Source organism: Ricinus communis, chromosome 6 (genome assembly GCF_019578655.1).
Source record: "Ricinus communis isolate WT05 ecotype wild-type chromosome 6, ASM1957865v1, whole genome shotgun sequence".
Classification (NCBI taxonomy): Eukaryota; Viridiplantae; Streptophyta; class Magnoliopsida; order Malpighiales; family Euphorbiaceae; genus Ricinus; species Ricinus communis.
This window is the reverse complement of record NC_063261.1, coordinates 4,539,878-4,565,416: the sequence shown is the minus strand read 5'-3', so window position 1 is coordinate 4,565,416 and position 25,539 is coordinate 4,539,878. Positions and strand designations below refer to the sequence as shown.

At 33.8% G+C, this 25,539-nt stretch overlaps 1 protein-coding gene and 1 non-coding gene across 2 annotated transcripts; one reads left to right on the top strand and one right to left on the bottom strand.

Annotated features, from left to right (window-relative positions):
- Positions 1–4,242: 4,242 nt before the first annotated feature.
- Positions 4,243–21,578, bottom strand: LOC125370256. Its single transcript, XM_048375255.1, has 6 exons — positions 21,504–21,578; positions 18,148–18,273; positions 17,467–18,066; positions 17,182–17,385; positions 4,384–4,533; positions 4,243–4,323 (listed from the first exon to the last, which is right to left on the bottom strand). The coding sequence occupies exons 1-6, from the start codon at positions 21,576–21,578 to the stop codon at positions 4,243–4,245; spliced, it is 1,236 nt and encodes a 411-aa protein (XP_048231212.1).
- LOC112534011 lies at positions 4,556–4,662 on the top strand. Its single transcript, XR_003078341.1, has one exon. It is a non-coding gene; the product is annotated as a small nucleolar RNA R71 (small nucleolar RNA).
- Positions 21,579–25,539: the final 3,961 nt, after the last annotated feature.

The following is a 25,539-nucleotide window of genomic DNA, read 5'->3' as shown; positions in this document are numbered from 1 at the left end:
CTACTCGAGGTCAGCCACAAACAGCATAAAAGGCTCCCACTAGTCACGCTCTCCCAGCCAATCACTCTGGATCTGTAAACCAGAGAAAGTAAGTGATGATATAAATAAAACACGAGTGTAACTAACAAATTATGTTTACCATGTCCAAGTCAGGTTGTTGATCCACGTATGGTGCATATGAAACTTGTGACCACTCCTAAGCTACTGTCTTGCTTGAGCCCTAACGGCTCAAGTGAGGGAAAGCTCGCAAGGTGTAGATGGGTTGTGAGCCCACCAGAAGGATGATCTCCAAGGCCTAGACCTGTAAGAATGAGGAATCAGCGCACATGATATTTATATAAAAGTAACTAAAATGAAGGAAGTCAAGACAACTTACTTAGATCGCATGTCAGAAACCACAATCCTTTTACCACCAAGAACAATGACGTCCATCTTTTGATAAAGGTACGCGAGGGCCATAGAGCTCCAATCATAAAAGGAAACCTAGTCTAGGTCTCGTAGAGATGCTAGATAATGAAAATTTAGCGAGCTCCCAAAGTCACTGAACAGAGTAGTACCAAAAAGGTACACTAGGAAAGCCTGGGCCAACTGGTCAACCTCTTGAGCATTTTGAGGAATAAAGCCTCGGTGGTGGAGAGGGATGCAGTAATAAGCAATGCATCTCGCACTCTTGAGCATCAGCGAGAACCCTAGTAAGTCAATGATGAAGCACTCTCGAGCCTCGAGACACCGATAATGAATCCCATTGTTAGAAGGCACGGGCGTGCCATAGAAATTGATGCGAATGATAGTAGAAAATGCAAGGGGAGAAAGAGTCAACTCACCAACAGGAGTATGGAAGGTGTGTGTCATATCCATCCATCTCTCTAACAAGGCATAAATCGAGAAGCGATCGATACTCCTAGTGACCAAAGATAGTGTGGCCAAGAACCGACGGAAGCTAGTGTTCCTAATCCTAGCCTAAACTAAGCTAGGCAGTTCGTCAAACCACTCGTGAGGTGTAGAAGTTTTCGGCAAACAGAATTGGCACTACGTCGCTCGAGAAAGTAAAAAATAGGTATTTAAGTATCACACACATACCAAATACTCTGAGGAGGTAAATATATGTCTATTTGATGTTATTTTCATGAAAAAACTTTAGAACACCTTGGTCCGGTCTGTGTATAGCTATTTCTGCTGTGTAGAGCTGAATCGGCACTACATGTAGTCGATCAGAAGTACACCGATTCAACAGATATACAATGATCGACCGCAGTTAGGGTTCTTGGATTTCTTTAATTTTTTCATAAATTTGCATATACTTTGATTAATTAACATGCATTTTAAGTTTTTAAGTTATAGAAAACAAGTTTAGGTCAAGAAATACTTCTCTAATGGTTCAAAAGGCGCGATGTGTGCTCAATTTTGCTAGAAGAGGAATCTCCTTTCTTTTCATAAGCCCAAGGTAATTTTGGTAGAAAATTGGAGCAGTAAACTCCTAATTTAGTGCAGTTGGGGTGCGTATAGTAAGTCCAAAAGATGAACTTGCCATTTGGAGAATGAATTTTTGGAAATTGGCTGAGAAATGAGCAAGAAATCAAAGAAAGAGCAAAAGAAGCTTTAGAAAGAAATTAAGGAAATGAGTAAGGTGAAGAAAGAAGAATGGATAAGCCTATATGTATGTCCTAAGGAGGGGCACAGATGTCATTTAGGTCCCTGACCTGCCAAAATTGAATTTTAGTCTAAAATTTGATAAAAGTCTACAGAAGACATAGAAGTATGATTGACACACTAAAGAGAAGTTTTCAAGAAAATTATAAGTTTGGTCCATGACTCGATAAAATTATATTTTAGTCCTTGGGTAGACCAAATGCTATTATAACTTCTGGAAAACATCAAAACAAGTCAAATTGTGCCTCGAGGCGGGAATTTTCAACCCAAGTACTTGAAAGTGGAAAATTACCAAATCGACCCGAAGCGGCGAAATTATTTCCTAGAATGGAAAGTAGCCAAGGGAGGTCTCTACAATCACAAATTCAACGGGCATAGTCCCAATTGCATAGGCATGGTTCCCAATTCAAATGGGTGTGATTCCCAAAAAAGCAAGCAAAGTCCTCAAACCTAAGTAGGCAAAGTCCTCAAATTCAAGTAGGTGAAGTTCTTAATCCCTAATGGAGTGAAATTGACAACTCCTCAATTGAGCGAAGTTCTAAGCAAGCGAAGTCCTTAATCCAAGTGGGTGTGGCCCCACATCGAATCATCAATCGAAGTCTGAGCTTATGAAGCGTGGCTTATACAGCTCAAATATCATTTTTGCCGTATCTTTGATGTCTAAGATTTTTCTAAATTTATTTAACGTATTTGCATGCTAATAAATTTTGACAAATCGGAGGCAGCTGTTAGCACCCATTTTTTGGATCTAAATATCGAGGAAAAAATGGAAAACTCTATGATGAGAGTAACCGCTTTTTCTAGTCTATCTATCGAACAACTAAAAACAAAAGTAAAGGTTATAGCATATGTAGTCAACCAATAATAAAAAAAAATAAAAACACCGAAGATATCCTAATTAAGTACAATCATCTAAAATTAAAATAAAAGACATAAAAACAAATCAAAATAAAAGTCTAGCTCAAATGCTAGAACAAAGTGGAGGTCTAGTCCTCCATACCACCATCTCCATCAACCTGCATCAAGGAGCATAATCATCTCCACCAAAAATGTATATTCTAAATGAGATGGGAACTGCTTAAGCTTTAATGTTGGTTAGTCTTTAGTAGGAGGCTTCATTCTTTCTTCCTTGGTCATCTCAATAGCTTCAAATGCCCACTTCTTTATCGATTTTCCAACTATTAGATAAGCTAACTACTCAATAGCTTTTGATGTTCCCAATTTTTCCTATTTTTTACAAGATATATAACTCAAAAGGGTTTTTAGCAACAATAAATGAAATAGAATTGATAGTTTCATGCTCTATCATATCATCATTAGAATCTATATCATCAAGTGCAAGTGCGTGTTTCATACCATTAGTGGTTTGAAAGGTCAATTATTAATCTCCTACCCTAAGAATGAGCTTACCATCATGAACATCAATAATGGCTTTAACTGTAGCAAGAAAGGGTCTATCAAGGATAAGGGAAACATCAACATACTCATCCATATCCATGATCATAAAATCCACAGGAAAAATAAACTCTTGAACCTTTACCAATACATCTTCAATGATACCCCTAGGGTATACAACAGATTTATCAGCTAGCTGAACACTCATGAGTGTTGGTTTAGGTTCTCCAAGTCCTAGTTTCTTGAACAAATTATAAGGCATAACACTAATGCTAGCTCCCAAGTCAAAATGTGCATTATCAACATTTAAATTACCAATAAAACAAGGGATAGTAAAACTACTTGGGTCTTTTAGCTTCTTTGGTAATCGCCTCTGAATGATTCACGAGCTCTTCTCCGACAGATGCACCATTAACACTTCATTAAGCTTCCTCTTGTAAGAGAGGAGTTCCTTTAAGAACTTAGCATACTTGGGCATCTACGATAGAGGTTCCATAAAAGGTATGTTAATATGCAATTATTTAAAGAGTTCAACAAACTTACCAAATTGTGTATCTAATTCGTCTTTCAAAAGACAGGCTAGAAATGGTACCCTCAGTCTATACTCCTTCATAAAAGGGATAGGCTTTGATGTTACTTCTACTTTATCTTCCACTTCAGCCTGTGTACCATCTTTTTTATCATCAACCTTCTTAGTAGTAGTAGATTTCTCATCTACTTTATTCAACATAGTTTTTAACTCTTTACCACTTCACAATGTGATAATCTTAAACTGCTCCTTAGGGTTAGCTTTTGTGTTGCTTGGCAAACTTCCTTGAGGCCTTTCACTCAAAAGCTTTGCAATCTACCCCACTTGATTCTCCAAATTTTGAATCAAAGCTTGTTGGATTCTAAGAGCAGTCTCAGTAGTCTGGAACCTTATTTCGGACGCCGAGATAAACTTCTCCATCATCTCCTCCAGATTACTCTTCTATGAGGAGCTTGCTATTGGTCTTATTGCTGAAAACCTGGAGGTGGTGGTCTTTATTGATTTTGGTTCTCCCAAGAGAAATTCAGATGATTTCTCCACTCCAGGTTATAGGTATTGTTATAGGGGTTATTCTGCTGCCTAGGAGCATTTTCCACATAATCAACCTGCTCCAGCTTAGGGAGCGTATTGTTGCTTTGGAAATATCGACTTTGATGACCACCCCCACACTAATCACAAGTCATAACTTGTGCTTGTCTTCCAGATGAAGACATAGTCAAAGCATCCATCTTCTTGCTCAAGGCCTTTAACTGTGCATTCACAACTACCATAGGGTCTACCGCATGGATTCCACTCCCTTTAACTCAAACCTGCTCTCTTGGATTCTGCCACTGGTGGTTTATGACTACCATATCATCAATAAAATCCATAGCTTCCTCAAGAGTCTTATTGTTCAGTGATCCACCTGCTGCAGCATTAATAGACTGTTTACTTGCATAATTCAGTCCATTAAAGAATGTCTGAATTTGTTGCCATAAAGGTAAACCATGATGTGGATAGCTCCTCAGTAAATCCTTGAGACATTCTCAGCAATCATACAGAGTCTCATTCTCTTGTTGAAGAAACCCTGTTATATCATTCCTCAACTTGGTCATCTTAGAAGGTGGAAAGTATCTCTCCAAGAATTTCTCGGCCAGCTAATTCCAAGTCATAAATGTCCTAGCTGAAAATGATTTCAACCACTTTTTTTGCTTATCCCTTAATGAAAATAGGAATAGCATTAATCGAACATCATTTGATACCCCATTAATCTTGAAGATATCGCAAATCTCAAAAAAAATAATCCAAATGGGTGTTTGGATCCTCATTGGGCAAACCATCAAACACGCAATTGTTTTCCACCATCTGAATAATGTTGGGCTTGATCTCAAAGTTTTTTATCGCAACATTTAGCCTAACAATATTTGATGTAGCCTCATTACGAGTTGGACGTGCATAATCTTGCATGGTTCTCTCCTTATATGGAGCTGCCATTCTTAACTGTTCCTCTTCATAGTTTGGTTCTCCTTCTTGATTTCGATTTTGTAACTCTGCCACCACTTCAGCCAAAGCTTGTTCTCGTTCTTCTCTTCACTGCTTCTTAAAGTTCTTTCCAATCTGGTTTCGTAAGCGAATAGTTCCATCGAACTAGCTCAGGTCAAACACAGATTCAGGCACCTAAAGAAAACACAAACACAATAAAGATCAATCAATTGAAAAATAAAAAACGCTAAATCACTAGCTTTTAAATTACTAATAATATCACAATAGAAAAGAGTCAACGGCAACAACGTCAAAAATTTGATGCGCGCTATCCGCACATGGCAAAGTGCACCGCTCGTATCAAGTAATATAATGATGAATAAGAGTATCGTTCTATTGGGGACCTAATTATGAGTACTACCTTCAATCATACACTAACTTTTAGCAATCAAAATGTTGTTTGGGTGTATTTAAATTTAGAAGTAAAACAATCTTGAAAACAAAGATTAAAATAATTGGTAAACTTATCAAGGATAAAGCCTATTTAGATAATGAATCCCCCTAGTAAGTTAAGTATTTCATGAAACAAAAAATAATTAATTCAAATTAAGAGTTGAGTTGGCATTCCATAAAATTAGGCTCAAACTTTTTTCAAGTGATTAAACCCCTAATTTCTAAGATGAGGGAGAGGAATCTCTTCTCAAACCCACTCACTTAGGTCACGTATTAAGATTAAAGAACTATTGAACTAAACGATCTTGTAGATCTATCTCTAGTATCCCAATCAATCCTCAATCCCTAAAATGTGATCAATTCATAAAAAGTTATCTTTAATCAGTTTATGAAAATAAATCTCAATCAATACATCGACTTATCAATTGAAATAGATAATTAAGCAACCAAAGGGACAAAACAACTCATAGAAAAGATTAATTGCATTAACTTTGAATCAATCCATACAAAACAAATTAGAGTTCATCAACACCCAAATAGCAAGAAAATTAGTTCCTAGACATTACAATAAAGAAGTAAAGATTAGAGGAAGAAGATCTAAAACTAGCAATGGAAAAGTAGAAATGGAAATCTTCAATTCTGAATTTTCAATCTTGGAAAGCAATAAAGGAAATGATGTTCTTCCTTGAGAAATACCAATTAAAACCCTAAAAATGAAAGGAAAAGGAAGTTTCTAAGTGTTTCTCTCTCTAGAAATGAAAATATAACAGAACTCCCTTAAAATAACCCTAAAATTTCCTTTAAATAGTATATTTTTATGATTGAAATGGGAACCACATAGGCACCATACGGTCGTGTGACGTCCTTAGCTTTTTGTAGCTTGAATATGTGTCTCCATCCGTTCTTTACTTTGTGGGATATTTTAGGGCATTTTTGAAATCGAATCGAGGTTTATGTTCTTTATTAATGTTGTATCTCTTAAAGAGTAGTTCATTTTAGGACTTTGAATCACCTCAATCAGACATCTTTAACTCTAGATAAGGCCCAAATATTGAGATTGACCCAAACAAAAACGAACTGCACAACATTTGACTTCAACCCAAGTTTTCACATCCTTAGCAACCTATTATATAGATGAGCCATTCATAATAATTATACCTTAGAAGTCCTCTACAAAGTTGATGAAGACTATTTTTCAATTTTGGACCTGTAAGATCATGAAAAACTGTATTGAAGCTAATGTAATCAAATTTACGTAATGCTAAAATTCGCTTGTCAGTCTAACACGGAGAGCACATGGCCGTGTGGGCTTCTCATATGGACCTTTCATGCAATCTGCCATTTCTCACAACTCACACGTGAAGGCCACATGCCCATGTGGCTTCTTGTGTCATATAGAACTTTGGACCCTTCATTTGACATAGTTGACTTCTCTGATGCTGACTATGCGAGTAATCTTTTAGATAGAAAGAACACTTTCCGCACTTGTCATTTCTTAGGTGAATGCTTAGTATCATGGTGTAGTAAAAAGCAAGTCTCAGTTGCCTTATCCATTGCTGAAGCGGAATGCATTGTGGCAGGATTTTGTTGTACCCAAATTCTATAGATTAAGCAAAAATTCAAGGATTATGGCCAACTGCTTAGTCTCATTCCAATTAAGTGTGATAATACTAGTGCTATAAACTTATCTAAGAATCTCATTCAACATTCTAGAAGTAAGCATATAGATATTATACATCATTTTTTGAAAGATCATGTCCAAAGTGGTAATGTTGTATTAGAACTCATTGACATTAATAATCAACTTGCTAACATATTCACCAAACCTCTTAGTGAAGATAGATTAAATTTCATCAAAAGGGAACTAGGAATGCCTAATGGTAATTATTTCGATTGATTATGGTTTATTTGATTGTTTGATTTCAAAAATTATTGAATGGATTAGAACATGGATCACATGTGATGATCTTATTGTTAATTAATCCATTCATACATAAATATGAATTGTATATGATATGGGATTAAAGGTGAAAGTAAGTGTGCTTTAAAAAATTTCAAGGTTCTTGAAATTTTAAAAATCGCGGCCGCGACACATGGCCTCGGTCGTGAAATTGGAAGAAAATTGAAGCCTCACTTCTATGATATCTCTGTCCATTTTCACGATCGCAAAGCTAGTCAAACTAGCCATTCTAACAGGAATTTTGAAATTCATGATCACACTCCATGATTGCTGTTGCGAATTGTACGATTTCTGAAAATCTTTTACCATCATTTTTGGATAAATTCTGAGTTACACCTCTTCAATGTATCTTTACCATTTTTTTTTACTATTCCTTGTTTATAAATACCCCCCCTTTACACCTTTACATACACTTTATTCACTCTACTCCTTTCAAGTGCAAATCTTCTCTCTTTCTAAAGCATTTTATCAAAGATTTTTCAAATCCTCATTACATACATCATTATTCTCTCATCCCTCTCCCAATGGCTCCTAAAAAGAATATTTCTCAAGGCAATTAGAGCAAGGGTAAAACCTAAGATGAAGAAGTTCTTGCCTCTTCCTTAGATATTCCCACCAAGATGAAGGGAACAAGCCAATAAGTAAGGAACAATTTTAGATGGATACAAGGAACTCACCTTGGAATTTTTAAGTTCCTTATAAGTTAACAAGAGACAAGGAGGAGATCTTGGTACTTTAGCATTATATTCAACCTCTTTGGGCAAAGGTTCTCACTCATAAGAAGTGAACTTAGAGGAATCTTAAACTTCCAAGAGCATGGCATCATCGCTCTAGGAGAGCTTCAAGTAGGTCTAGTTTCTTTTTAGAACGAAATTTCAATTAAAATCAAACTAGATAATAATTTTATTGCTAAAAATCTTAAATCTCTTCTTCATTAGACTCTTCATAGGATCATCAGGCTAACCATTCATGGAAGGTGTGATGGTAATGAAAAGATTACCCAAAAGGATCTATGCATTCTTTATTGCATGGTTCATAATAAGCCAATCTAACTCACCTTCTTCCTCATTGACCATATTGTCCATCTCCTAAAATCATCTCGTGGTTGTGTCATGGTTTCACCCTTTGTCTCCATGATTACAAACTACTTTAAACTCCTAACCCTAACTCACCTTGCCTTCTTAAAATACCAATTATCTATAAGCACAAACTATATCACCATCCAATACTTTATTAGCTCTAAAGTTCTCAAGAAAAGGAGTGATGATTCTTTGGAAGTCATATTAGGTGCTAGTGCCTTTTCCTCTATGGAACAAGTTAAGGAAAAGAATAGTGCTAGGTTACATTTAGAAGAGGGTGAAGAGGAAGAGGAGAAAGATGTAAAGGAAACCAAGAATGAAAAGGAAAGGGTTGAATAAGAGACGAATGTCCCTCAAGAAAGCATCATCCTAAGAGACAAGATGATCATCTTCATGATAGGCAAGCTAAAAGGATTGAAAATTTTTATAGGCTTCTCAAACATGTCCATGGAGATCTCATTGAGATGCAAAAGCACCATAGGATCCCTCCTTATTATCCAGATTAGGTGCCTATCTGATGATGAGTCTAGTGAGGAGGAAGATTAGAATGAAGAGAAATCAAGTGGGTCAAAAGATCTTTAGAAGTCATTCATTATTCATCTCACTTGCATTCATGTTTTTAATCTTTTGTTTGTTTTATTTGCTTTTGATCTTAAGTCCCATTTCTTTGTGTAATTATACATCCTTCTCAATATTAAATAATTATTGTTGCCTTCTTTATTTCTTTTCTTTATGCTTTTATAAGTTACTCTAATATTTTTCCCTTCTTGAATTGGACAAAAGGGGAGAAGCTATTCATTTCATAACTCTTAACTAATATGCATAAAGTGAGAGGGAGCAATATTTTAGGGGGAGCTAGACTACAAATATCAACTTGAGCACCTACTTACCCACCTTTAAATATCTTTCTAAGTCTTTATCTCTTTTAATCAATTTGTTTGTCAAAATAAAAAAGGGGCAGACTATTAGCCTAAATAGCTTGTCATCCCTTATTTTGATATTAACACACAAATTGAAGTGTTAATCTAATGGTTCTTCAAGTTTCATGTGTAGCATTAGTTCAAGAAAGGTTACCTCAAGAATTGCAACTGTACTAGGAGAGCATGACCGTGAAAAGCAACACTTTCATGGCAAAAACTTTGAGTATACAAAAGCTCAAAATCGCGACCACACTGGGATGGCGCGATTGTAAAAGGTAGAAGTTTCAAGGCAGAAGAAAATGGCTTGGAAAGCTCTGATTCATGACCGCACCTTAAGTTGGCACGACCGTAAAACTTGAAGTTTGAAGTAACCGTTAGGAACCACCAACAATAACATTTGAAAGCCGCCAATGCCATAGCACTATGTCAGATAGTCGTTGGTGGTAGTTTAAGATTCATGAGCGCGATGTAAGAATCGCAACCGCAATTTTACATTATGACAAGTGCATTTAATGACAGTCTTAAAACAAAGTATAGTGAATCTTTTGGAACAAATGTGTAACGGCTCTTTGATATTTTTAGGCTATAAAAACCATATTAAATGGTCATTTATGGTTGATCAACAACCTCCAAAAATTCATATTATTGTGCATTCAATTTCTCTCTTTCTTGCAATTAATTTCACATTCTTTAGTTGTTCTAAGAGCTTAAATGCTCTTGAGGTTTGAGTATTAGCCTAAACACTTGGGGTAAGGTTTAAGGGTTATCCTAGAAAAACTTTTGTAAAGGTTGTGTGTTAACCACTAAAACACAAGTGTAAGGTTTAGTGTAAGCCATAAAACACTAAGTTGGGAGTAAGCTTAAAAAAACTCTTATTTGTAAAATTGAGAAGATAGTGAATGCCTAATTGTAAATTGAAAAGTGAACATAGAGTTTGTCAACACCCAAACCACTACAATTCCTTCTTTTTTTCTTTATATTCTTTCAACCTTTTCTCAAACCAACCTTTTAATTTCCACCCTTCTCCATTCACCAATTCAACCACCCCTCCTTAGTTCATAAGCACAAACAAGTAAAGATATTGTGAACATAAGAATATCTAGTCGGGTAGAATAAATTATTTACCCAACATATTGTTCTTAGACCCTTATATACAGTCTAGAGGTCTTCTAGTCCTATTAGGAGTAAAATAAGTAATATGAAGAGCTCTCAATGCTATGAAGATCAGTCTTCTTAGTGGTATATAAGTATCATTGTTTAATTGGATTACTTAATAAAGTCCGTCAATAATTGGTCATGCTTAGACTTGTATTTTCACTAGAACTTGGACTTTGATTGGTTTACTCGACATGTTTTGTTTGGCCTATTATAGTTGACCATCATTGTATTATCCACATTATTATGTGCTCAGCCTATTCTTATATATCGGCCTACTATTGTCTAATCAAACTATTTTTGTATGATCAGCCTACTCTTGTCTGCTCGGTCCATTCTTTTATGCTCTATTCTTGTATTCTCAGTCTATTCTATTTGGCATAAATCATTCGACCTATATTTTGATCAGTTATCATAAGAAAATAAAATGTTTTATGCCCTTTCCAATATGTCCTCTTTCATGTTATTCTTGTTATATTTTCTTAAGTTACAATAAAGAGTGAGAACTTGAACTTAAAAATTTATTCAAATTAAGATATATACTCATTGTCGGGTTAAGCTAGTGAACATTATATTTTTATTTTTCATTTTCATTTTTATGATTTATTATTTTAATGTTTTATAATTAAGAAATCTGATCAATATCTATTATTAGTTATTGATTTCTAAATGTCTATAATATAGTAGATGAATTTAATCTCTTAGAATTGCAGCATTTTATGGTGAAAATAAGGAATGTAGAGAAGAAAAAAAGGACGAATTATAAAGCCATCCTGCATTGGAGAAAACTTAGCCTTGTTACAGTTTCATTTAAAATTATTGATTCTATTCTTTTATTGATTAAATGTATTCTATATTTTGTTATTAAAAATGGATGAGCCCATGAATGTTGATGTGTGCATGGACATGATATAAGAAGTGTTATAAACAGGGGGAATGCATAAGTAGCATTTAAATGAGAATAGCCATTTAACCATTTATAATTTTATTTGGTTCTCTTAGCCACCTAAAACACTTTTGGACTATGTAAATTCTGATTTGCTGACTTGTAAATGCATATGTTTTTATGCAAATAAAAAAGTGGAAGTTAGTGTGATGGTGTGGTAAAGATATTGAGAAACAATGACTATATCTATTATCAAAGCGATTCTTCATCTAATTTCTAAATCCTAATGCTCAAATTTCTTGTTTTTATCCAATTTCTTCTTTTAAAATCCAATATTGATCATGTTCACCTTTCTTTTGTTGAATCTTAATTTATATCCCTAAATTATTTACAAGAATTAAAATCTAAGGTGAGATGAAAAAAACTGCCTCCCCAATTTATAGCACCTTGATGCAATTGCATAGAGGAAGCCGAAATAAAAACTTCATGGGTTGGAGTAAATTTAGAAAGGAGATTTTTTATTGTAACAATTCTGGGTAATGTGAGTGCGTCTTTTAGGGCGCACCCCATATGGTATGCAACCACGTTACCGTGTCGAAAGTTTGCTCATCCGGTTTCAAAATGAGCAGTTCGGGAGAAGTGCTTAAGGAATCACGACAATTGCGGTGACTGCAAATTATCGGAGAAGACTGGGAGTCACCACTAGAAAGATGACTAAGATAATAGGGTGGGGCAAAGGATGGCAACTCAGATTCCTCATAGAGAGCCTAACTTTCCTCCTACGCGAGTCAGAGATGTGGGTTCAAAGAGTTAGGTACGTTTTAGGAAAGGGTTAGGCACCCTAACATGGCCGGACACAGAGTTTGACCTCCACTAGACTTTAAGACTTTTGGTTTCCCTAATTATACTAATCCTAGCTCGGTTACTATCCATTTTATTATGAGGATATTTTATTATCTTTATTTAAACATGCATAGTGAGGGAAAGAACGTACTGACTTATCATGTATCTACTTAAGTGGAAGGCATATTAGTGTCACTAATCTAAAGGAGGTATATTGGTACCTTAGATTTTATCTAATATGCGAAGATGGCCAAGTAAGAATAAGTTTTTATTAAACATGTGGGTGCAGGTTCATTTTATCTTAGGTTAATTATATGAGTGAAAAATGGAAGGCGAGAACTCACATTAGTGAGTTGATTCATTTTAATAGGCATGTGAGGTGAAATCTAAGCATACCAAATAAAATTAAATTCAATCCAAAGAAAGATAATGAAGGAATTAACAGGGATCCAAAATGGATTAGCAAATATAATGGAGGATTAACTAACATCCCATATAGTTCTAATCATACCTAAGTACATAAACATGTAAACACATTAGTAATAATCAAACTTAAATTAAACTAAGGCTAAGGAAGGTCCTCATTCGAGGATTGGGTCAAGAACAAATATTCGAACTTGTACTATAAATAAATTAAGTTAGTTTAGGTACTTATAATAATAAATAAGCTAATGAAATGCAACTAAACACACTTAACTATCAAAAGCATTCAAACCATACTAAAAATGGAAACTTGATATGGGAACCCTAAAGGTAATCCATCATGGAAATATAATAGAAAATAAACTTGATTAATTAACTCTAATCATGCTCCTAATCACGTTATTAGCCTGTTTAACATGCAAACCACATTGTTAAGCCTAAACATACCCAAAATGGCTACTTTATGATTTGGAAGGACCAACTTTGTACACTTATATTAACATATTGGAAATTGATATCAAAATATAACGAAGGTGCAATGAGAGCAAAAGAATTTCAAATCCCACCAAGGGTCTCATTGATGTAAAGTAATCATAACACACAAAACAAGCAAAATATGGAGAAGGCTTACAAAGGAGCATGCCGCCAATTCTAAGGAGTGCTCCAAGCTTTATTGATTCTTGATTCTTCAAAGATCATTGATGCACTTCAAAGCTACTCAAATGACCAGCCTCTTTTGGTGATCCACACAAGCTTTTAAGAAAAGATCTCACTAAACAACTTTTAAGAGATTGAGAAGAGATGTAGGAGATTGGATGCTAGCTCCAAACAATAGGCTGAATCAATTAATCTTATTGATTGATTCACCTAGGGTATTCTTCTCAAGAAAATATTTTTCTCAATAAAACCATCAATCCTTGTTGCCCCATGCATCTCTTTTTATATATACTACCTTTTAATCAAAGTCCTTAAAGGTTTAGAATTACTATTGATGAGCTATTTATGCAGTTACAATCTAAGGCAGTGAACCTATCGATACAGACTAGCACTAATGGCGAGTATCAAGGTTGTATCCTCAGGAAAGTGTGAGCCTAGAACTACTCTAGCATCCTGCGTTATCTAACCTTAAATAATAATGATGAAGTTACTAATCTATGACTAAATGTAAGCTAAGTGATTAGCTAAATGTTAAGCAATCTGCAAAGGTTTAGTGAAACAATCAAGGGAAGAAAGCAAACCCAAAGGGACCTAAACTAGTTGGATTTTAATAAAGGTAGAAATTAGATTGATTACCAATTATGATTACCGGTGAGCAGATTCTAAATTAAATTCGAGTTTCCTCTTGAGAACACCGAATTCTTAAAACTAAGAACCTAAACGACGGAATCTCTTCCAACGATTGATTTTAGATTAGCCTTAAGATTAATCCACTGCTATTAAGAGTTGTTAATTCTTAGTCTGGCTAGTTAATTACCCTCATCTCTAAGTGATCATTAACCAGTTCTTGTTATTCAAATTTCCAACTACTAAATGAATTTCTCAATTACAAAAAGCAATCTGAACAATATAGTTCACAACGTCTCATGAATAATTTGATATCTTATTAATACTGAAAGAAAGAAGAATATAAGCATTGATAATCAAAATCTCATAAATATTAAGTGCAATCCAATAACCAAAGGAACCCCAATGGGTTCAATAGCTACTCATGCTAACGAATAACATAAAATAAGGAACAAATACATAAAAGAAAATTGGAAACATGTACACCTTTCTTCTTCAAGTCAGATGAATAGTCCTAAATCTCCAAATCTGAATAATGAACCTCAAAAATTTCCTCTTGAATGCCTCCAAATACACTCTTGATCTTCAATGTGATGCTTGAACCACTGAAATCTGTCCTTCAATATGTGAAATGGTCTCCCAAAGTCGAATGTCGAAGTCTGAAAAGAGGTGGCTCGCGCGCGTATATGATATCTAAAGTCAGAAAACCGAACCCTCATAAAAGAAATCGATTTTGGCTATATAAATGTTCCAGCATGGCCGTGGTTAAGCTCGTGCTAATTAGCACGGGCAGAGTCCAGGCCGTGCTAGACCTTCGAGTCCTGAAAATCATCCTATGCTCCCTGACCGTGCCCTCGCCGATGCTGAGCCACCACGGGCCGTGATGGAGACCATGGTGGACTCAGAAATTGTGCCAAAAGGCAACCTTTGAGGGTCAAAGGTCGATGGTTCAGCACGGCTAGAGTCCAGGCTGTGCTCAACCTTGAAATGCTAGCCTTTGTTCGATTTTGATGGATTCTGATCCGTATTCGCACGTATCGCCTTTAAATATTGACAATTTCCATCAATGATCACCTGAAACATAAAAGGAACCAAAACACAGGTGATTCTGGCATAAAACAAGATAACTATGCACAAAAATGGAAGTAATGGGCATATAAACATGTGTAACACAATGCATATCAAATCACCCCAAGCAATCAATAACTCAATACATATACAAGCAACAATCACCCTTCAAAATCCATGCTAAGGTTCGCAACTTAACCTTATTAAACATATAAAGAATGAAATTCAAGTAGCTAAACATATCATACACCTTCAAAGAAGAACTATAATAATACCATCTCAAAGTACAACTTATATAGCAACTCAGCATTAAAGACTAGGAACCATTGCTTCACAGGGATCTCTCAAATCACTCACATTATTTACAGGTAAACAAAAAGATTCTCTCAATGCAGTTGCAAAAAACCTGTTTACTATAAGCTTGCTCATAAACCCCATCTTCGCTACTGCGAATAAATGAATACCAAAATTAAAGGGTCTTTACAAGGGTTGAAATGTGGCTAAGGTAAAGGTAAGAACATTTGGATAGAAGTGTAAAGTATACTGAAAAATCATGTAATTATTTAGAATGAATGCTTCAGGAGCTGAATGTTAAATCAACAAAAGTACTCACTAAGCTTTATTTAAAATAGAGGATGCTCAAAGAATTGAATCCAAAAGAGAAAAGAGCTAAGAAAGAAGCATAATAAACACTTATTTAAATATTTTTCTTTTTATGCTACTGCAACTTACACAGGGGCTGCATGGTTAATGACACAAACAATGAGAATAGTTATACAATTTGGATTGAAGGGAGCATCAAAGAATGATTAAAAGGACTAAGTGAATTTTATAACAAAATTAGACACATAAAAGAAGAAGCATAACACATAATTATTTAGTATACAAGATGAAAGAAAAGACAAATGTAGAGAATGGTATAAATGTAGTGTATAGGTGTAAATCATGAAGAAAAGATTCAGGCTTAAAACTGGCTGACTAATGGAAACAAAGGGTAGGCTTTTGGCCAGATGTGGTGAATCCTAAGTTGCCCAAATCATTTAATGATATTCAAAAATTCATGTAACCTTAACAAGCATTACAGAGCAAGTTCTAGAAACAAAATTAAGTACAACGCACACTCAAACAAGAAAATCATAAGCATAATTTGCAATGGATGCTCAAATTTTGGTTCAAAAGCTCGCATTTGAAGTGGCTAAATTTTACAATTGGTTCCCAGACTGATCAATTGAATCATCACATAAATGGTATAAGAGATTGGCATAATCAAAGTTCAAAGGTAAAGGCTGGAAATTTGCAAAGAACTCAAGCAGCACCGGTTTAACCCAGCCAAAGTGACATATTGAACACAATGAAATTGCTTTCTAAGAACAAAAATCGAGAGGGACAATCAATTACAAGTGTGTGAATTAAATCATTAATTACAAACGAACAAACTAAGCTTAAGCGACATGAAGAACATAGGTCCTAACATCCTAATAATATACAACACCAGGGATAGCAATTTCAGACACATCCAATAGTCATAGGAAAGAGAAGAGAACATATGGTTTACCCACACCCACCCCACACTTGAAGAACATACTATCCTTAATGTAAAACGAAGTGGATACCCCGCATGGGATGTACAAATAAAGAAAGCAAAATCAATACTATCTAGGTATATGACATGTATGAAAAATAAAGTAAATCAACGCAGAAAATAAAAAGAAGATCTAGGGGGACTGCCTTGATCATCCGCCGAGGCTGGTGGAGTGGAAATTCAGTGGGTCCTCGGCAGGAGCTGAAAATGAAAAATAAAGAAATAATATAAACTGAAAATAAAAATTAAATAAAATATGAAAAATAAAACTAAAAAAATGTTCCAAAACTAAATAAAAGTTGGGGTGCCTCCCAAAAGCGCTTCTTTTTGTTTCTCGAGTTATTTAACTTGACTCGGTGGTAACTCCCTGCATGTGCGGGTTTGACATATGCTGCGATTGAACTGCTAAGTTATGGATCCTTAGAATGTCAGCAATCCTCTAAGCAACCACTTTTAGGTACTTCCTTCGAGAGGGCAATGTCATTTCCCTCACCTCGGGTGTCAAGTCAACTGCTGGAATGACAGGCAGCCCGTTATCCTCATCCATATACGCATAGTCAAGACATTGTGGAAGCTCTTTCAAATCGAGAACCAGTGGTCCCTCAAGTGATGGCCTCAACTTCTGCACACCTATCCTGTCAATTACAGCAAACTCATCAGTATTGTTGCTTGGCTCGTTTGCTAAAAGAAACTCAAGCTGCTCTAACACTTCCTCATTTGACAGCTTATGCTTATCTCCCCTTAGCAAAATGACTTATAGAGAGTCTTCAAATAATACTTCCTGCAACTGTGTCTCAATAGCATCATCAAATACATTAATAGCAAACACAACATTATTATGATCTAAAAACTGGCTTATGGAATTATGCAAGTCAAAGGTGACAGTCTCATCCCCTACCCTAAGTTTTAACTTTCCATCACAAACATCTATCATTGCCCTAGATGTTGTGAGAAAAGGTCTTCCTAGAATTAAGGGTACACTACTCTCACCGTCCATGTTTAAGATCATAAAATCAACAGAAATTATAAATTTGTTTACTTCTACTAGCACATTCTCTACAATACCCCTAGGATACTTAATAGATCTATCAGCTAACTGTATACTCATCCTAGTGGGTTTGGTCTCTCCCAACCCCAACTTTACAAACAGGCTGTACGGCATTATATTAATGCTAGCCCCTAAATCAGCTAAAGCATCATTAACAGATAAGTTACTTATAACACAAGGAATAGTAAAACTCCCTGGATCATGTCGCTTTTCCGATAACTTATTCTGGAAAATTACCGAACATTCCTCGTTTAGCGTCATGCACACCAAGTCCTCAAACTTCCTTTTGTTACTAAGAATCTCCTTTAAGAACTTCGCATACATAGGCATCTGCGACATAACTTCAACAAAAGGTAAGTTTATATGCAATTGTTTAAAAATATCCAGGAATTTACCAAACTACTGCTCAACTTGCGCCTGCTTCAATCTAGTAGGGTACGGAATTTTGGGCTGGTGTTCCCTCAGTAGAATCTCCTTTGCCTCTTTCTTCTCTAGTTCATTTGTCTTGGTAGCTTCAACTTTCCTGCTTGAATCTACCTGCGCATCAGCATTATTATTAGAAACAAAAGAAGGACCAGGAACATACTTACCTGACTGCAATATGATTGTGTTCACATGCTCTCTTGGGTTGGACTGCTGAAGAAGAAAAAGAAAAGAGGGCTAGTTCTTAGAATTTTCAAAGAGTTATTAGCAAGGTATGAAATAAGAAATTGAAAGAATTACCTTGAATTACAAAAGAACCTAGGCCAAGAATCAAGTTATGGACTATAAACAATCACTTCTTGGAAGGCAACCTAAATGTTGTGTTATATGAGTTAAATAAATTATAGTATTTTTTATTTATTTTTGTGTTCCTTTAATTTTGCAATATTTTCTTTATTTTTATAAGAACAGAATAAGGCTAGATGATAGTCCATTTAAAGAATAGAATCTAAATCGAAGGAGGCCTACACATGTGCAATTTGATGATGATTCTAAAGACATGAAAGGATCTTATCATAAAGGTGGATGTGCTTAAATTAGGTGAGTTTCCTTCTCTTTCATTTGTGTATGCATGAAGAATTAACATTCGGGATAATATCAATAATAAGTATGAGGGAAGGAAACAAAGCTTGAATTTTGCTAAATTTTAATTTTGTATTGTTTTCTTTTATTTTTAGGTGTCATGTTTATTACTTCTTGATATATTCCCCTAAAAATCTGTGATCAAGATATTGTAGCCAACTTATGATCTAAACGGTTGAGATAGTTTTTCCATCATTGTGTAATATTTAAGTTTTATAACTAATTGCACATAAAATCTTGACATGATTAACGTAGATAGTTAAGGAAATTAGAGGCTATCATTTAATAAAGTTTTTTAGGAAATTGATTGTTGTAGTGTGCTTGTATCTCTAATTGTTGCTAGTGATTAAATGAGATTTTGAGTTAAGTTTATACTCTGCTAATGTTTAGTTACTTAGTAACTAGGGGTCTTCATCACAAATATTGATCTTCACGTCAAATGGTGATTGAGCATTATAAGTGAGCAAAGCTTTCTTACTGTGTTATTTGCTGAGCAACTGGCACTTTCAGCACAAGTGTTAGTATACGTGTTCAAAGGCTATGAATGACTAAAGAAAAGGAATTGTATTCATCTAAAGTGAAAGAAAGAAACCTTCAAAAGGATGACGAAAATAAAAGAAAAAATAATAAGTGTATAAAGTGAAAATTCTCTTAGGCAAAGATTGAGGAGCATTAATAAATGATGACATTGAGGATTTAGATAATTGTGTGGAATGATTTTATAAGTAAATGAATCAATTGTTTATGTTGAATGTGCTTTAAGGTCTCTCACACACATGTTGAGCTCAATTGAATTGCTATACTTGAATTGAATAATTATTTCATCTTTTTCTTCTTCAATTTTTTGTTGCCAATTATGAGGTTTTTATTCTGGGGAATTGGTTGAGTAAGTTTCCAAGTAATGTTTAGAGTTGTTTGAGTTTTGTACATTATTATTAAGATTATAGCAATTTAAATGTAGGGGAATTTGATAACTCTATTTTATGAGCATATAATCATTGTTTTATTGTGTGTTTGTTAAGTAGTATGCTTATATTTCATAAGAGTTTAACCGTACTCCAAGTACTTAGTTATTATTTATTTAATATCGGGAGTATTGATGCAGTATTGAGTAATTTTAAAACTTTTTGGAAGGTGATCGATTCTGGAGGAATTAGAGCATCAGACTATTTGGATGAAAGCAAGGAAAGAAGTTTTATGCTTACCGGTTCATCGACCAGTTCAGTGTAATTCATGAACCAGCATCAACTGAGCCTTGAAGCAAAGAGTCAACTTATGTTATTAACCGGTTCGTGTCCATACATTGAACTAGCACCAGTTGGGAGATGATTTGGGCATTGTTATTAACTGGTTCCTCAATTGGTTCATCACTTAAGTGATCCAAGACTGGTTGAAGACATTGTGAGTGTTTAAAAATAGGTTTTTACTCATAGGTTTTACTGTTCTAGGAGAGTAAAAAAGGTTTTTGAGATCTAACTTGACCTAGAGACTATAAATACTCCATTTTGTCCTAGTTTTGGGGGGCAATTCATTTTTAGAGAGAAAAACACTCTTTTGATAGGAAATTTGATACTTGGCTACGAGATTGAAGGGAGCTTCTCAAATTTTAAAGATCAAAATAGTATTTATTTTAACTCTTATCTGGGAATGTTTTATTTATTGTGTTTATTGTTTATCTAGTATAAGTAAATAATCTCTCTACTAGAGTGAAGGATGTAGTTTAATGGGTTCATGATTGGATTTCAATGACAATTCTATTTAATTATTAATTTAATCTTCTTGTTCTTTTTATGAATATTGTGATTAATCACCATAGTATTTTTATTCTAGAATTTTTATGATAGACTGAAAGAAGAAATATACATCTAGATCTAGGAGATTAAAGATAATGATTTTAGCTAAATAAATATATCTAATAGACTATGATACTTAAATTGTTACTTAATGGGTTTAATTATGTTTGTTACCTTTGAGAATTGGTAATAGCTTAAGAGAGTATTAGAATATCTTAGGAATAATTGTATTTAAGAATTTACATTTGATTTGACTTCCATGATGATTATCATTAAAATGGATCTCTAGTGTTTTGTAATTATGAAAGTTTAAACTTTTTTATTACTTGCTTTTACTATTTCAATATCCAATCTTTACAATTCAATTCTTTTAGTTACATAAGTTTTAGTAAATATCAGTTGAGTTGTTCTTGTAGGATCAATCTTGACTCATTACCCTATATTGTAGTTATCCTATAGATTTCCAAGTGAAGATTTTAGCGATCATCCAACTTGTCAATGTTGTAGCCTTTTCTTTCATTTTCATAAAAGTTTGTTCCTTAGACTTAGTAACCACTACAGGGAGTCCTAAATACTATTCCTAACACCTAATATTCGTAATACCCAAAATCTAGGTTATATAAAACCTGAGGCATCTGGTTTGTTCTTACTGGAGAAAATTATAGACTTGTCCTTGCTAACCACTCACATCATAGAAGCATTAGACTCTGCTATAATTTTCTAAAGCCTTTTTTTCCGAAGCCTTGCCAAAAAATAAGGAGTTGTCCATAATAGAAGATGTGAGATCATCGGGCTTTGCTTGGCTATCTTAATTTTAATAATGGTATGTTGCTTTTCTACTTATTAAAAGAGTTGAGAGAGAGCCTCTACATAATAATGAACAAACATGGAGATATATGGTCACCATGCCTTACCCTTTGGAGGGTGTGGTGATGCCATGTCTTTCCCTGTTACATTTAACTGAGTAAGAGGAAGTGGTGACATATTCCATTATCCAATTAATCCATTTTCAATAGAAGCCTAGCCTGGAAAATATATGCTGGAGAAATTTCCATTCCACTCTATCACAAATTTGCTCAAATCCAATTTGACAGCCACTCCATAAAAGTCGCCACTCTAATCTTTTAAGTTATGCATGACTTCATGGGCAATGAGAATATTGTTTGAAATAGTTTCCCTCTTAAGAAATCTACCTTTTATAACACTAATAATATCCGGAATAATATTATGTAGTCTTGAAAAGAGAACCTTAGATATGATCTTATAAAAAATATAGTGTAATTAACTCATATTATAGGGAAAGACCTTTTAGAATTAAATTTTTCACTTTGATTGAAGCTTTTTCAATATTCTACTATTCAAAAGAAGCTAGAAACGACCTGAAAAACATCATCACTGATAGCATACCTATAGAACTGGAAAAAGAGACTTGTTATACTATCTCTATCTAGGGCTTTCTTTAGATTAATTGCAAAGGCTGCCTTCTAAATCTCAGCATGAGCGACTTCCATAGTGAAACCCTAGTTCATATGCCTTGACAATTTTGCATTAATTAACCAAATGAAAAATCTATATTCTGAGGGTTTGCTAAGATGTAGATTTTCCTGAAATAGTCCATAATAATCTAAGTAATGTCTTGAGGTTCGGTTTGTCATTCCCTTCACTGATCATACAAGCCATGAATTATCTTCCTTTGGATGCGGTCTTTTGATTCCTGGCTTGAAGCCATACAATTCTTGACTTTTGAATCTAAAATTCCTCCTTCTGTCGAACTTCCCTGGGTAATAAAGCTTCAAGTTTCACAACCTCTTCTCTTTTTCAAGCCAGTCTTTATGATTTAACATGTTGAAACTCGACTTTAACCTCCTCATACACTCATTCCTATTGCTTCACTTATTACACCCCAACATCAACACTATTTTGACTTTTGGTAAACTTAATATATATGTGATCTTTAATAAAAGGACTTTTAAGCCGTAGATATTACTTCACGGGGAGTCTTATTTCAAGTCTAAAAATTACAAACTTATTAAAAAAATTATAAAATTTTAAGCTAATGTTTGTTTTGAAATTGTTTTATGAAAGATTTATGAATTTATTAAAACTTATGATGTGGTTAAAGAAAAATTTATAGAATTTTTTATTCATATTAAATTTTAAAATAAATTTAAAATTTTATATAAAAAAGAGAGTTTTGTGAAATTTCTCATTTTAATACTAAAAAGTTATTTTAATTCTTTATTATTTTATAAATATTTTAAAAATTAATGTATATATAGAATAAGAGAGCGAAATAAAACTATAAAACTAAAAATTTACAAAAACCTCATGTTGTTACCATGTATTAATTTTAACAAAGTTATGGATTTCAAAGACGATTATCCAAACGAAGCCTTGCATGTCTTTCTTCCTTTTTGGCAATCGACATGGTTTAGTGTGCCATTTTCCAGTGAAGTGACAAAAGTCCTTTTTATGTGTGCGCTTTTGTTTTTATGTTATGTATCGTTGCAGACTCTGCCTTTGCTTTGGGAATTGCACTGAACAATATTTTAAATTTCAAATGATTATTGCTACTTTGTAACTTTCTTCTTATTTATTTTCAATGCCTAATGATGATAGGCAAAGGAATCAACCAAAAACACGATATGGGGAGGAGACGAACAGTAATTCAATTCCTACTGATTCTAATATTTAGTCAGGGTTAATTTACACACAGGTAGTTTATTCATATGTACAACTATTATAATTATTTTAATTATAGATAATAATATAAATCTGATTCATTAAATTAAGTTTAATAAAATTTTAATAATTATATTATTTATAATATTTTAAAAATAATAATAAATTAGATATTATTAAATATTTCTCTTAAATATTTAAAACATTTTTTATTAATTTTAAAAAAATTTATCAATATAACAATATACAGATTATTTAAAATATTTATAATTTCTGATTTTATATAGACTAATACTATAAATATAATTAATAGTACCATATTTTAGAATTAGAAATCATTATATAATCATAAGGCTAATTTGTTAGTTAGTAAAGATATTAAAAATAATATTTAGAATGTTAACTTTAAATGATATAGATTCATATGCACTATATGGTCCTATGTGCAAATATATACATACTAAATGATTGATTATTTATGCTGGTAAAATAATATTAATAGATTTAGTTTAATTGTTAAGAATATTTATTTTTATAAAATAAATGTTTTGAGTTAAATTCTTGCCTCTTCTAATTTCTTATAAATTGTGTTTTTAAATTTATTGTTGAGAATGGAATAAAACATTCATTTCTTTTATTTTTTCCAAAAGAATGTTAGAATATAAGAAATAAAATAAATTAACTTCAATGTCAAACGTTGACATAGTATCGCCCGTAGCTCCTTGGACAAAAAGAAAATAATGTTGATAAATTTTATGCAATAACACATATTTTGCCTGTTGTATTCTTTTTTGATATTTAGTTCTTTCCTTTTTTATATTAAATTCTTGTACTTTTTGTTTGTTGATATTCTTTATGCTATTCGCGAAATTTAAATTCTATGTAACTCGAGGAAAGTAAAAACAACGTCAACTCAGTGTGCAAAGATCCTATTTTGGTCCTTGTAGTTTCTATATCAAGTCTTTAGGTCTTACATTTTAACCGATTAAATCTTTGATTATTTTGTTTTAAAAGTTTTTATTTAACGTACTAAAATTATTTAAAACTAGTTTAAAGTTTAATTCTATAATTTAGAAATATAATTAAATTATGTACATTTAAAAATAAAAAATAAAAATTCTTTTGAGTCATACAATGTTATCCTTTAGAATTAAGAAGGTGATTGAATTGGTGATTTCAAATTGCAGAAGTAAAAGATTTTAGGTAAAAATACAAGAAATTAAAAAAAAAAAAAGCGAGGAGATTAAGGGTTAGAGAAGTCAACACAAAGGGTTTATAGTAGTTCAGGAATAAACCTTCCTACATCTACTCCTTAAGATGACACTTGAGCATTTCACTATAATCACTTAGATTACAACCTTGGGTTTTACAATTTCACCCACAACTTGGTATTTTCAAGGCTCACACTAAACCTTTTCTCTTAGTGTATTAAACTCTCACTAACTCCCTTAATCTTTGAGTATTAATGGTTACTTAATTACCAATTTCTTGTGTTTTTAATACCTAGGCTCATACAACAACCATTTTTTAGTTGAACAAAGATTTCAACTTAATAACTTTATAAAGAAAGAAAATGAGTGTAAAAGATTGAAAAATGAATTTGCAAGAGTTTTGGTATTATCTAATTCACACACTTGGTTTTTGAGTCTTTAAAATAGGTATTTATGAAGTCAAAACTCCTTCAATACAAGATTTGTTAACTTGGTAAAAATTGCCTAAAGTCATGGGAAGTGCCCCTGTGCTTCCCAAGCGCGCTCGTGCTTTCTGAAAAGAGACATTGGAACTCCAATGGCTCCAGCCACGTGGCACAAATAGGGTGGCTGCTATCTCAACTGTTACTGACATCGCATTAATTGTGAAAATCGCCCCCGCGCCACAGTAGTACCATCGCGCTTGCTTTGACCGCGCTCAGAAGTACCCCCACGCTTCTCATCGCGCTATCGTCTACCAGAATTTATCTCAACACCTAAAGTGAGGCGCTGTCGCGCTTCTTGGAGTTTGGACACTTTGACTGCCAAGTGTCATGAGATTATTAGACTTCTGTCAAGTGAAATTTTCAACATCTTGCAAACTTTTCACCGTATGAAAAGCGCCCCGTGCCTTTGGAGCGTCCTCGCGCTTTTGAGGTAAATTTACAAGATTTGCTTCAAGGCTTTAATGTTTGGGATAGGCTTGTTCCTTTGATGCTCTATCACATAAATACTCAGTCATCATGGTAATTCTCTAAGGTAGTCCAAATTTGATGAGCCATCGTCAATGTTGC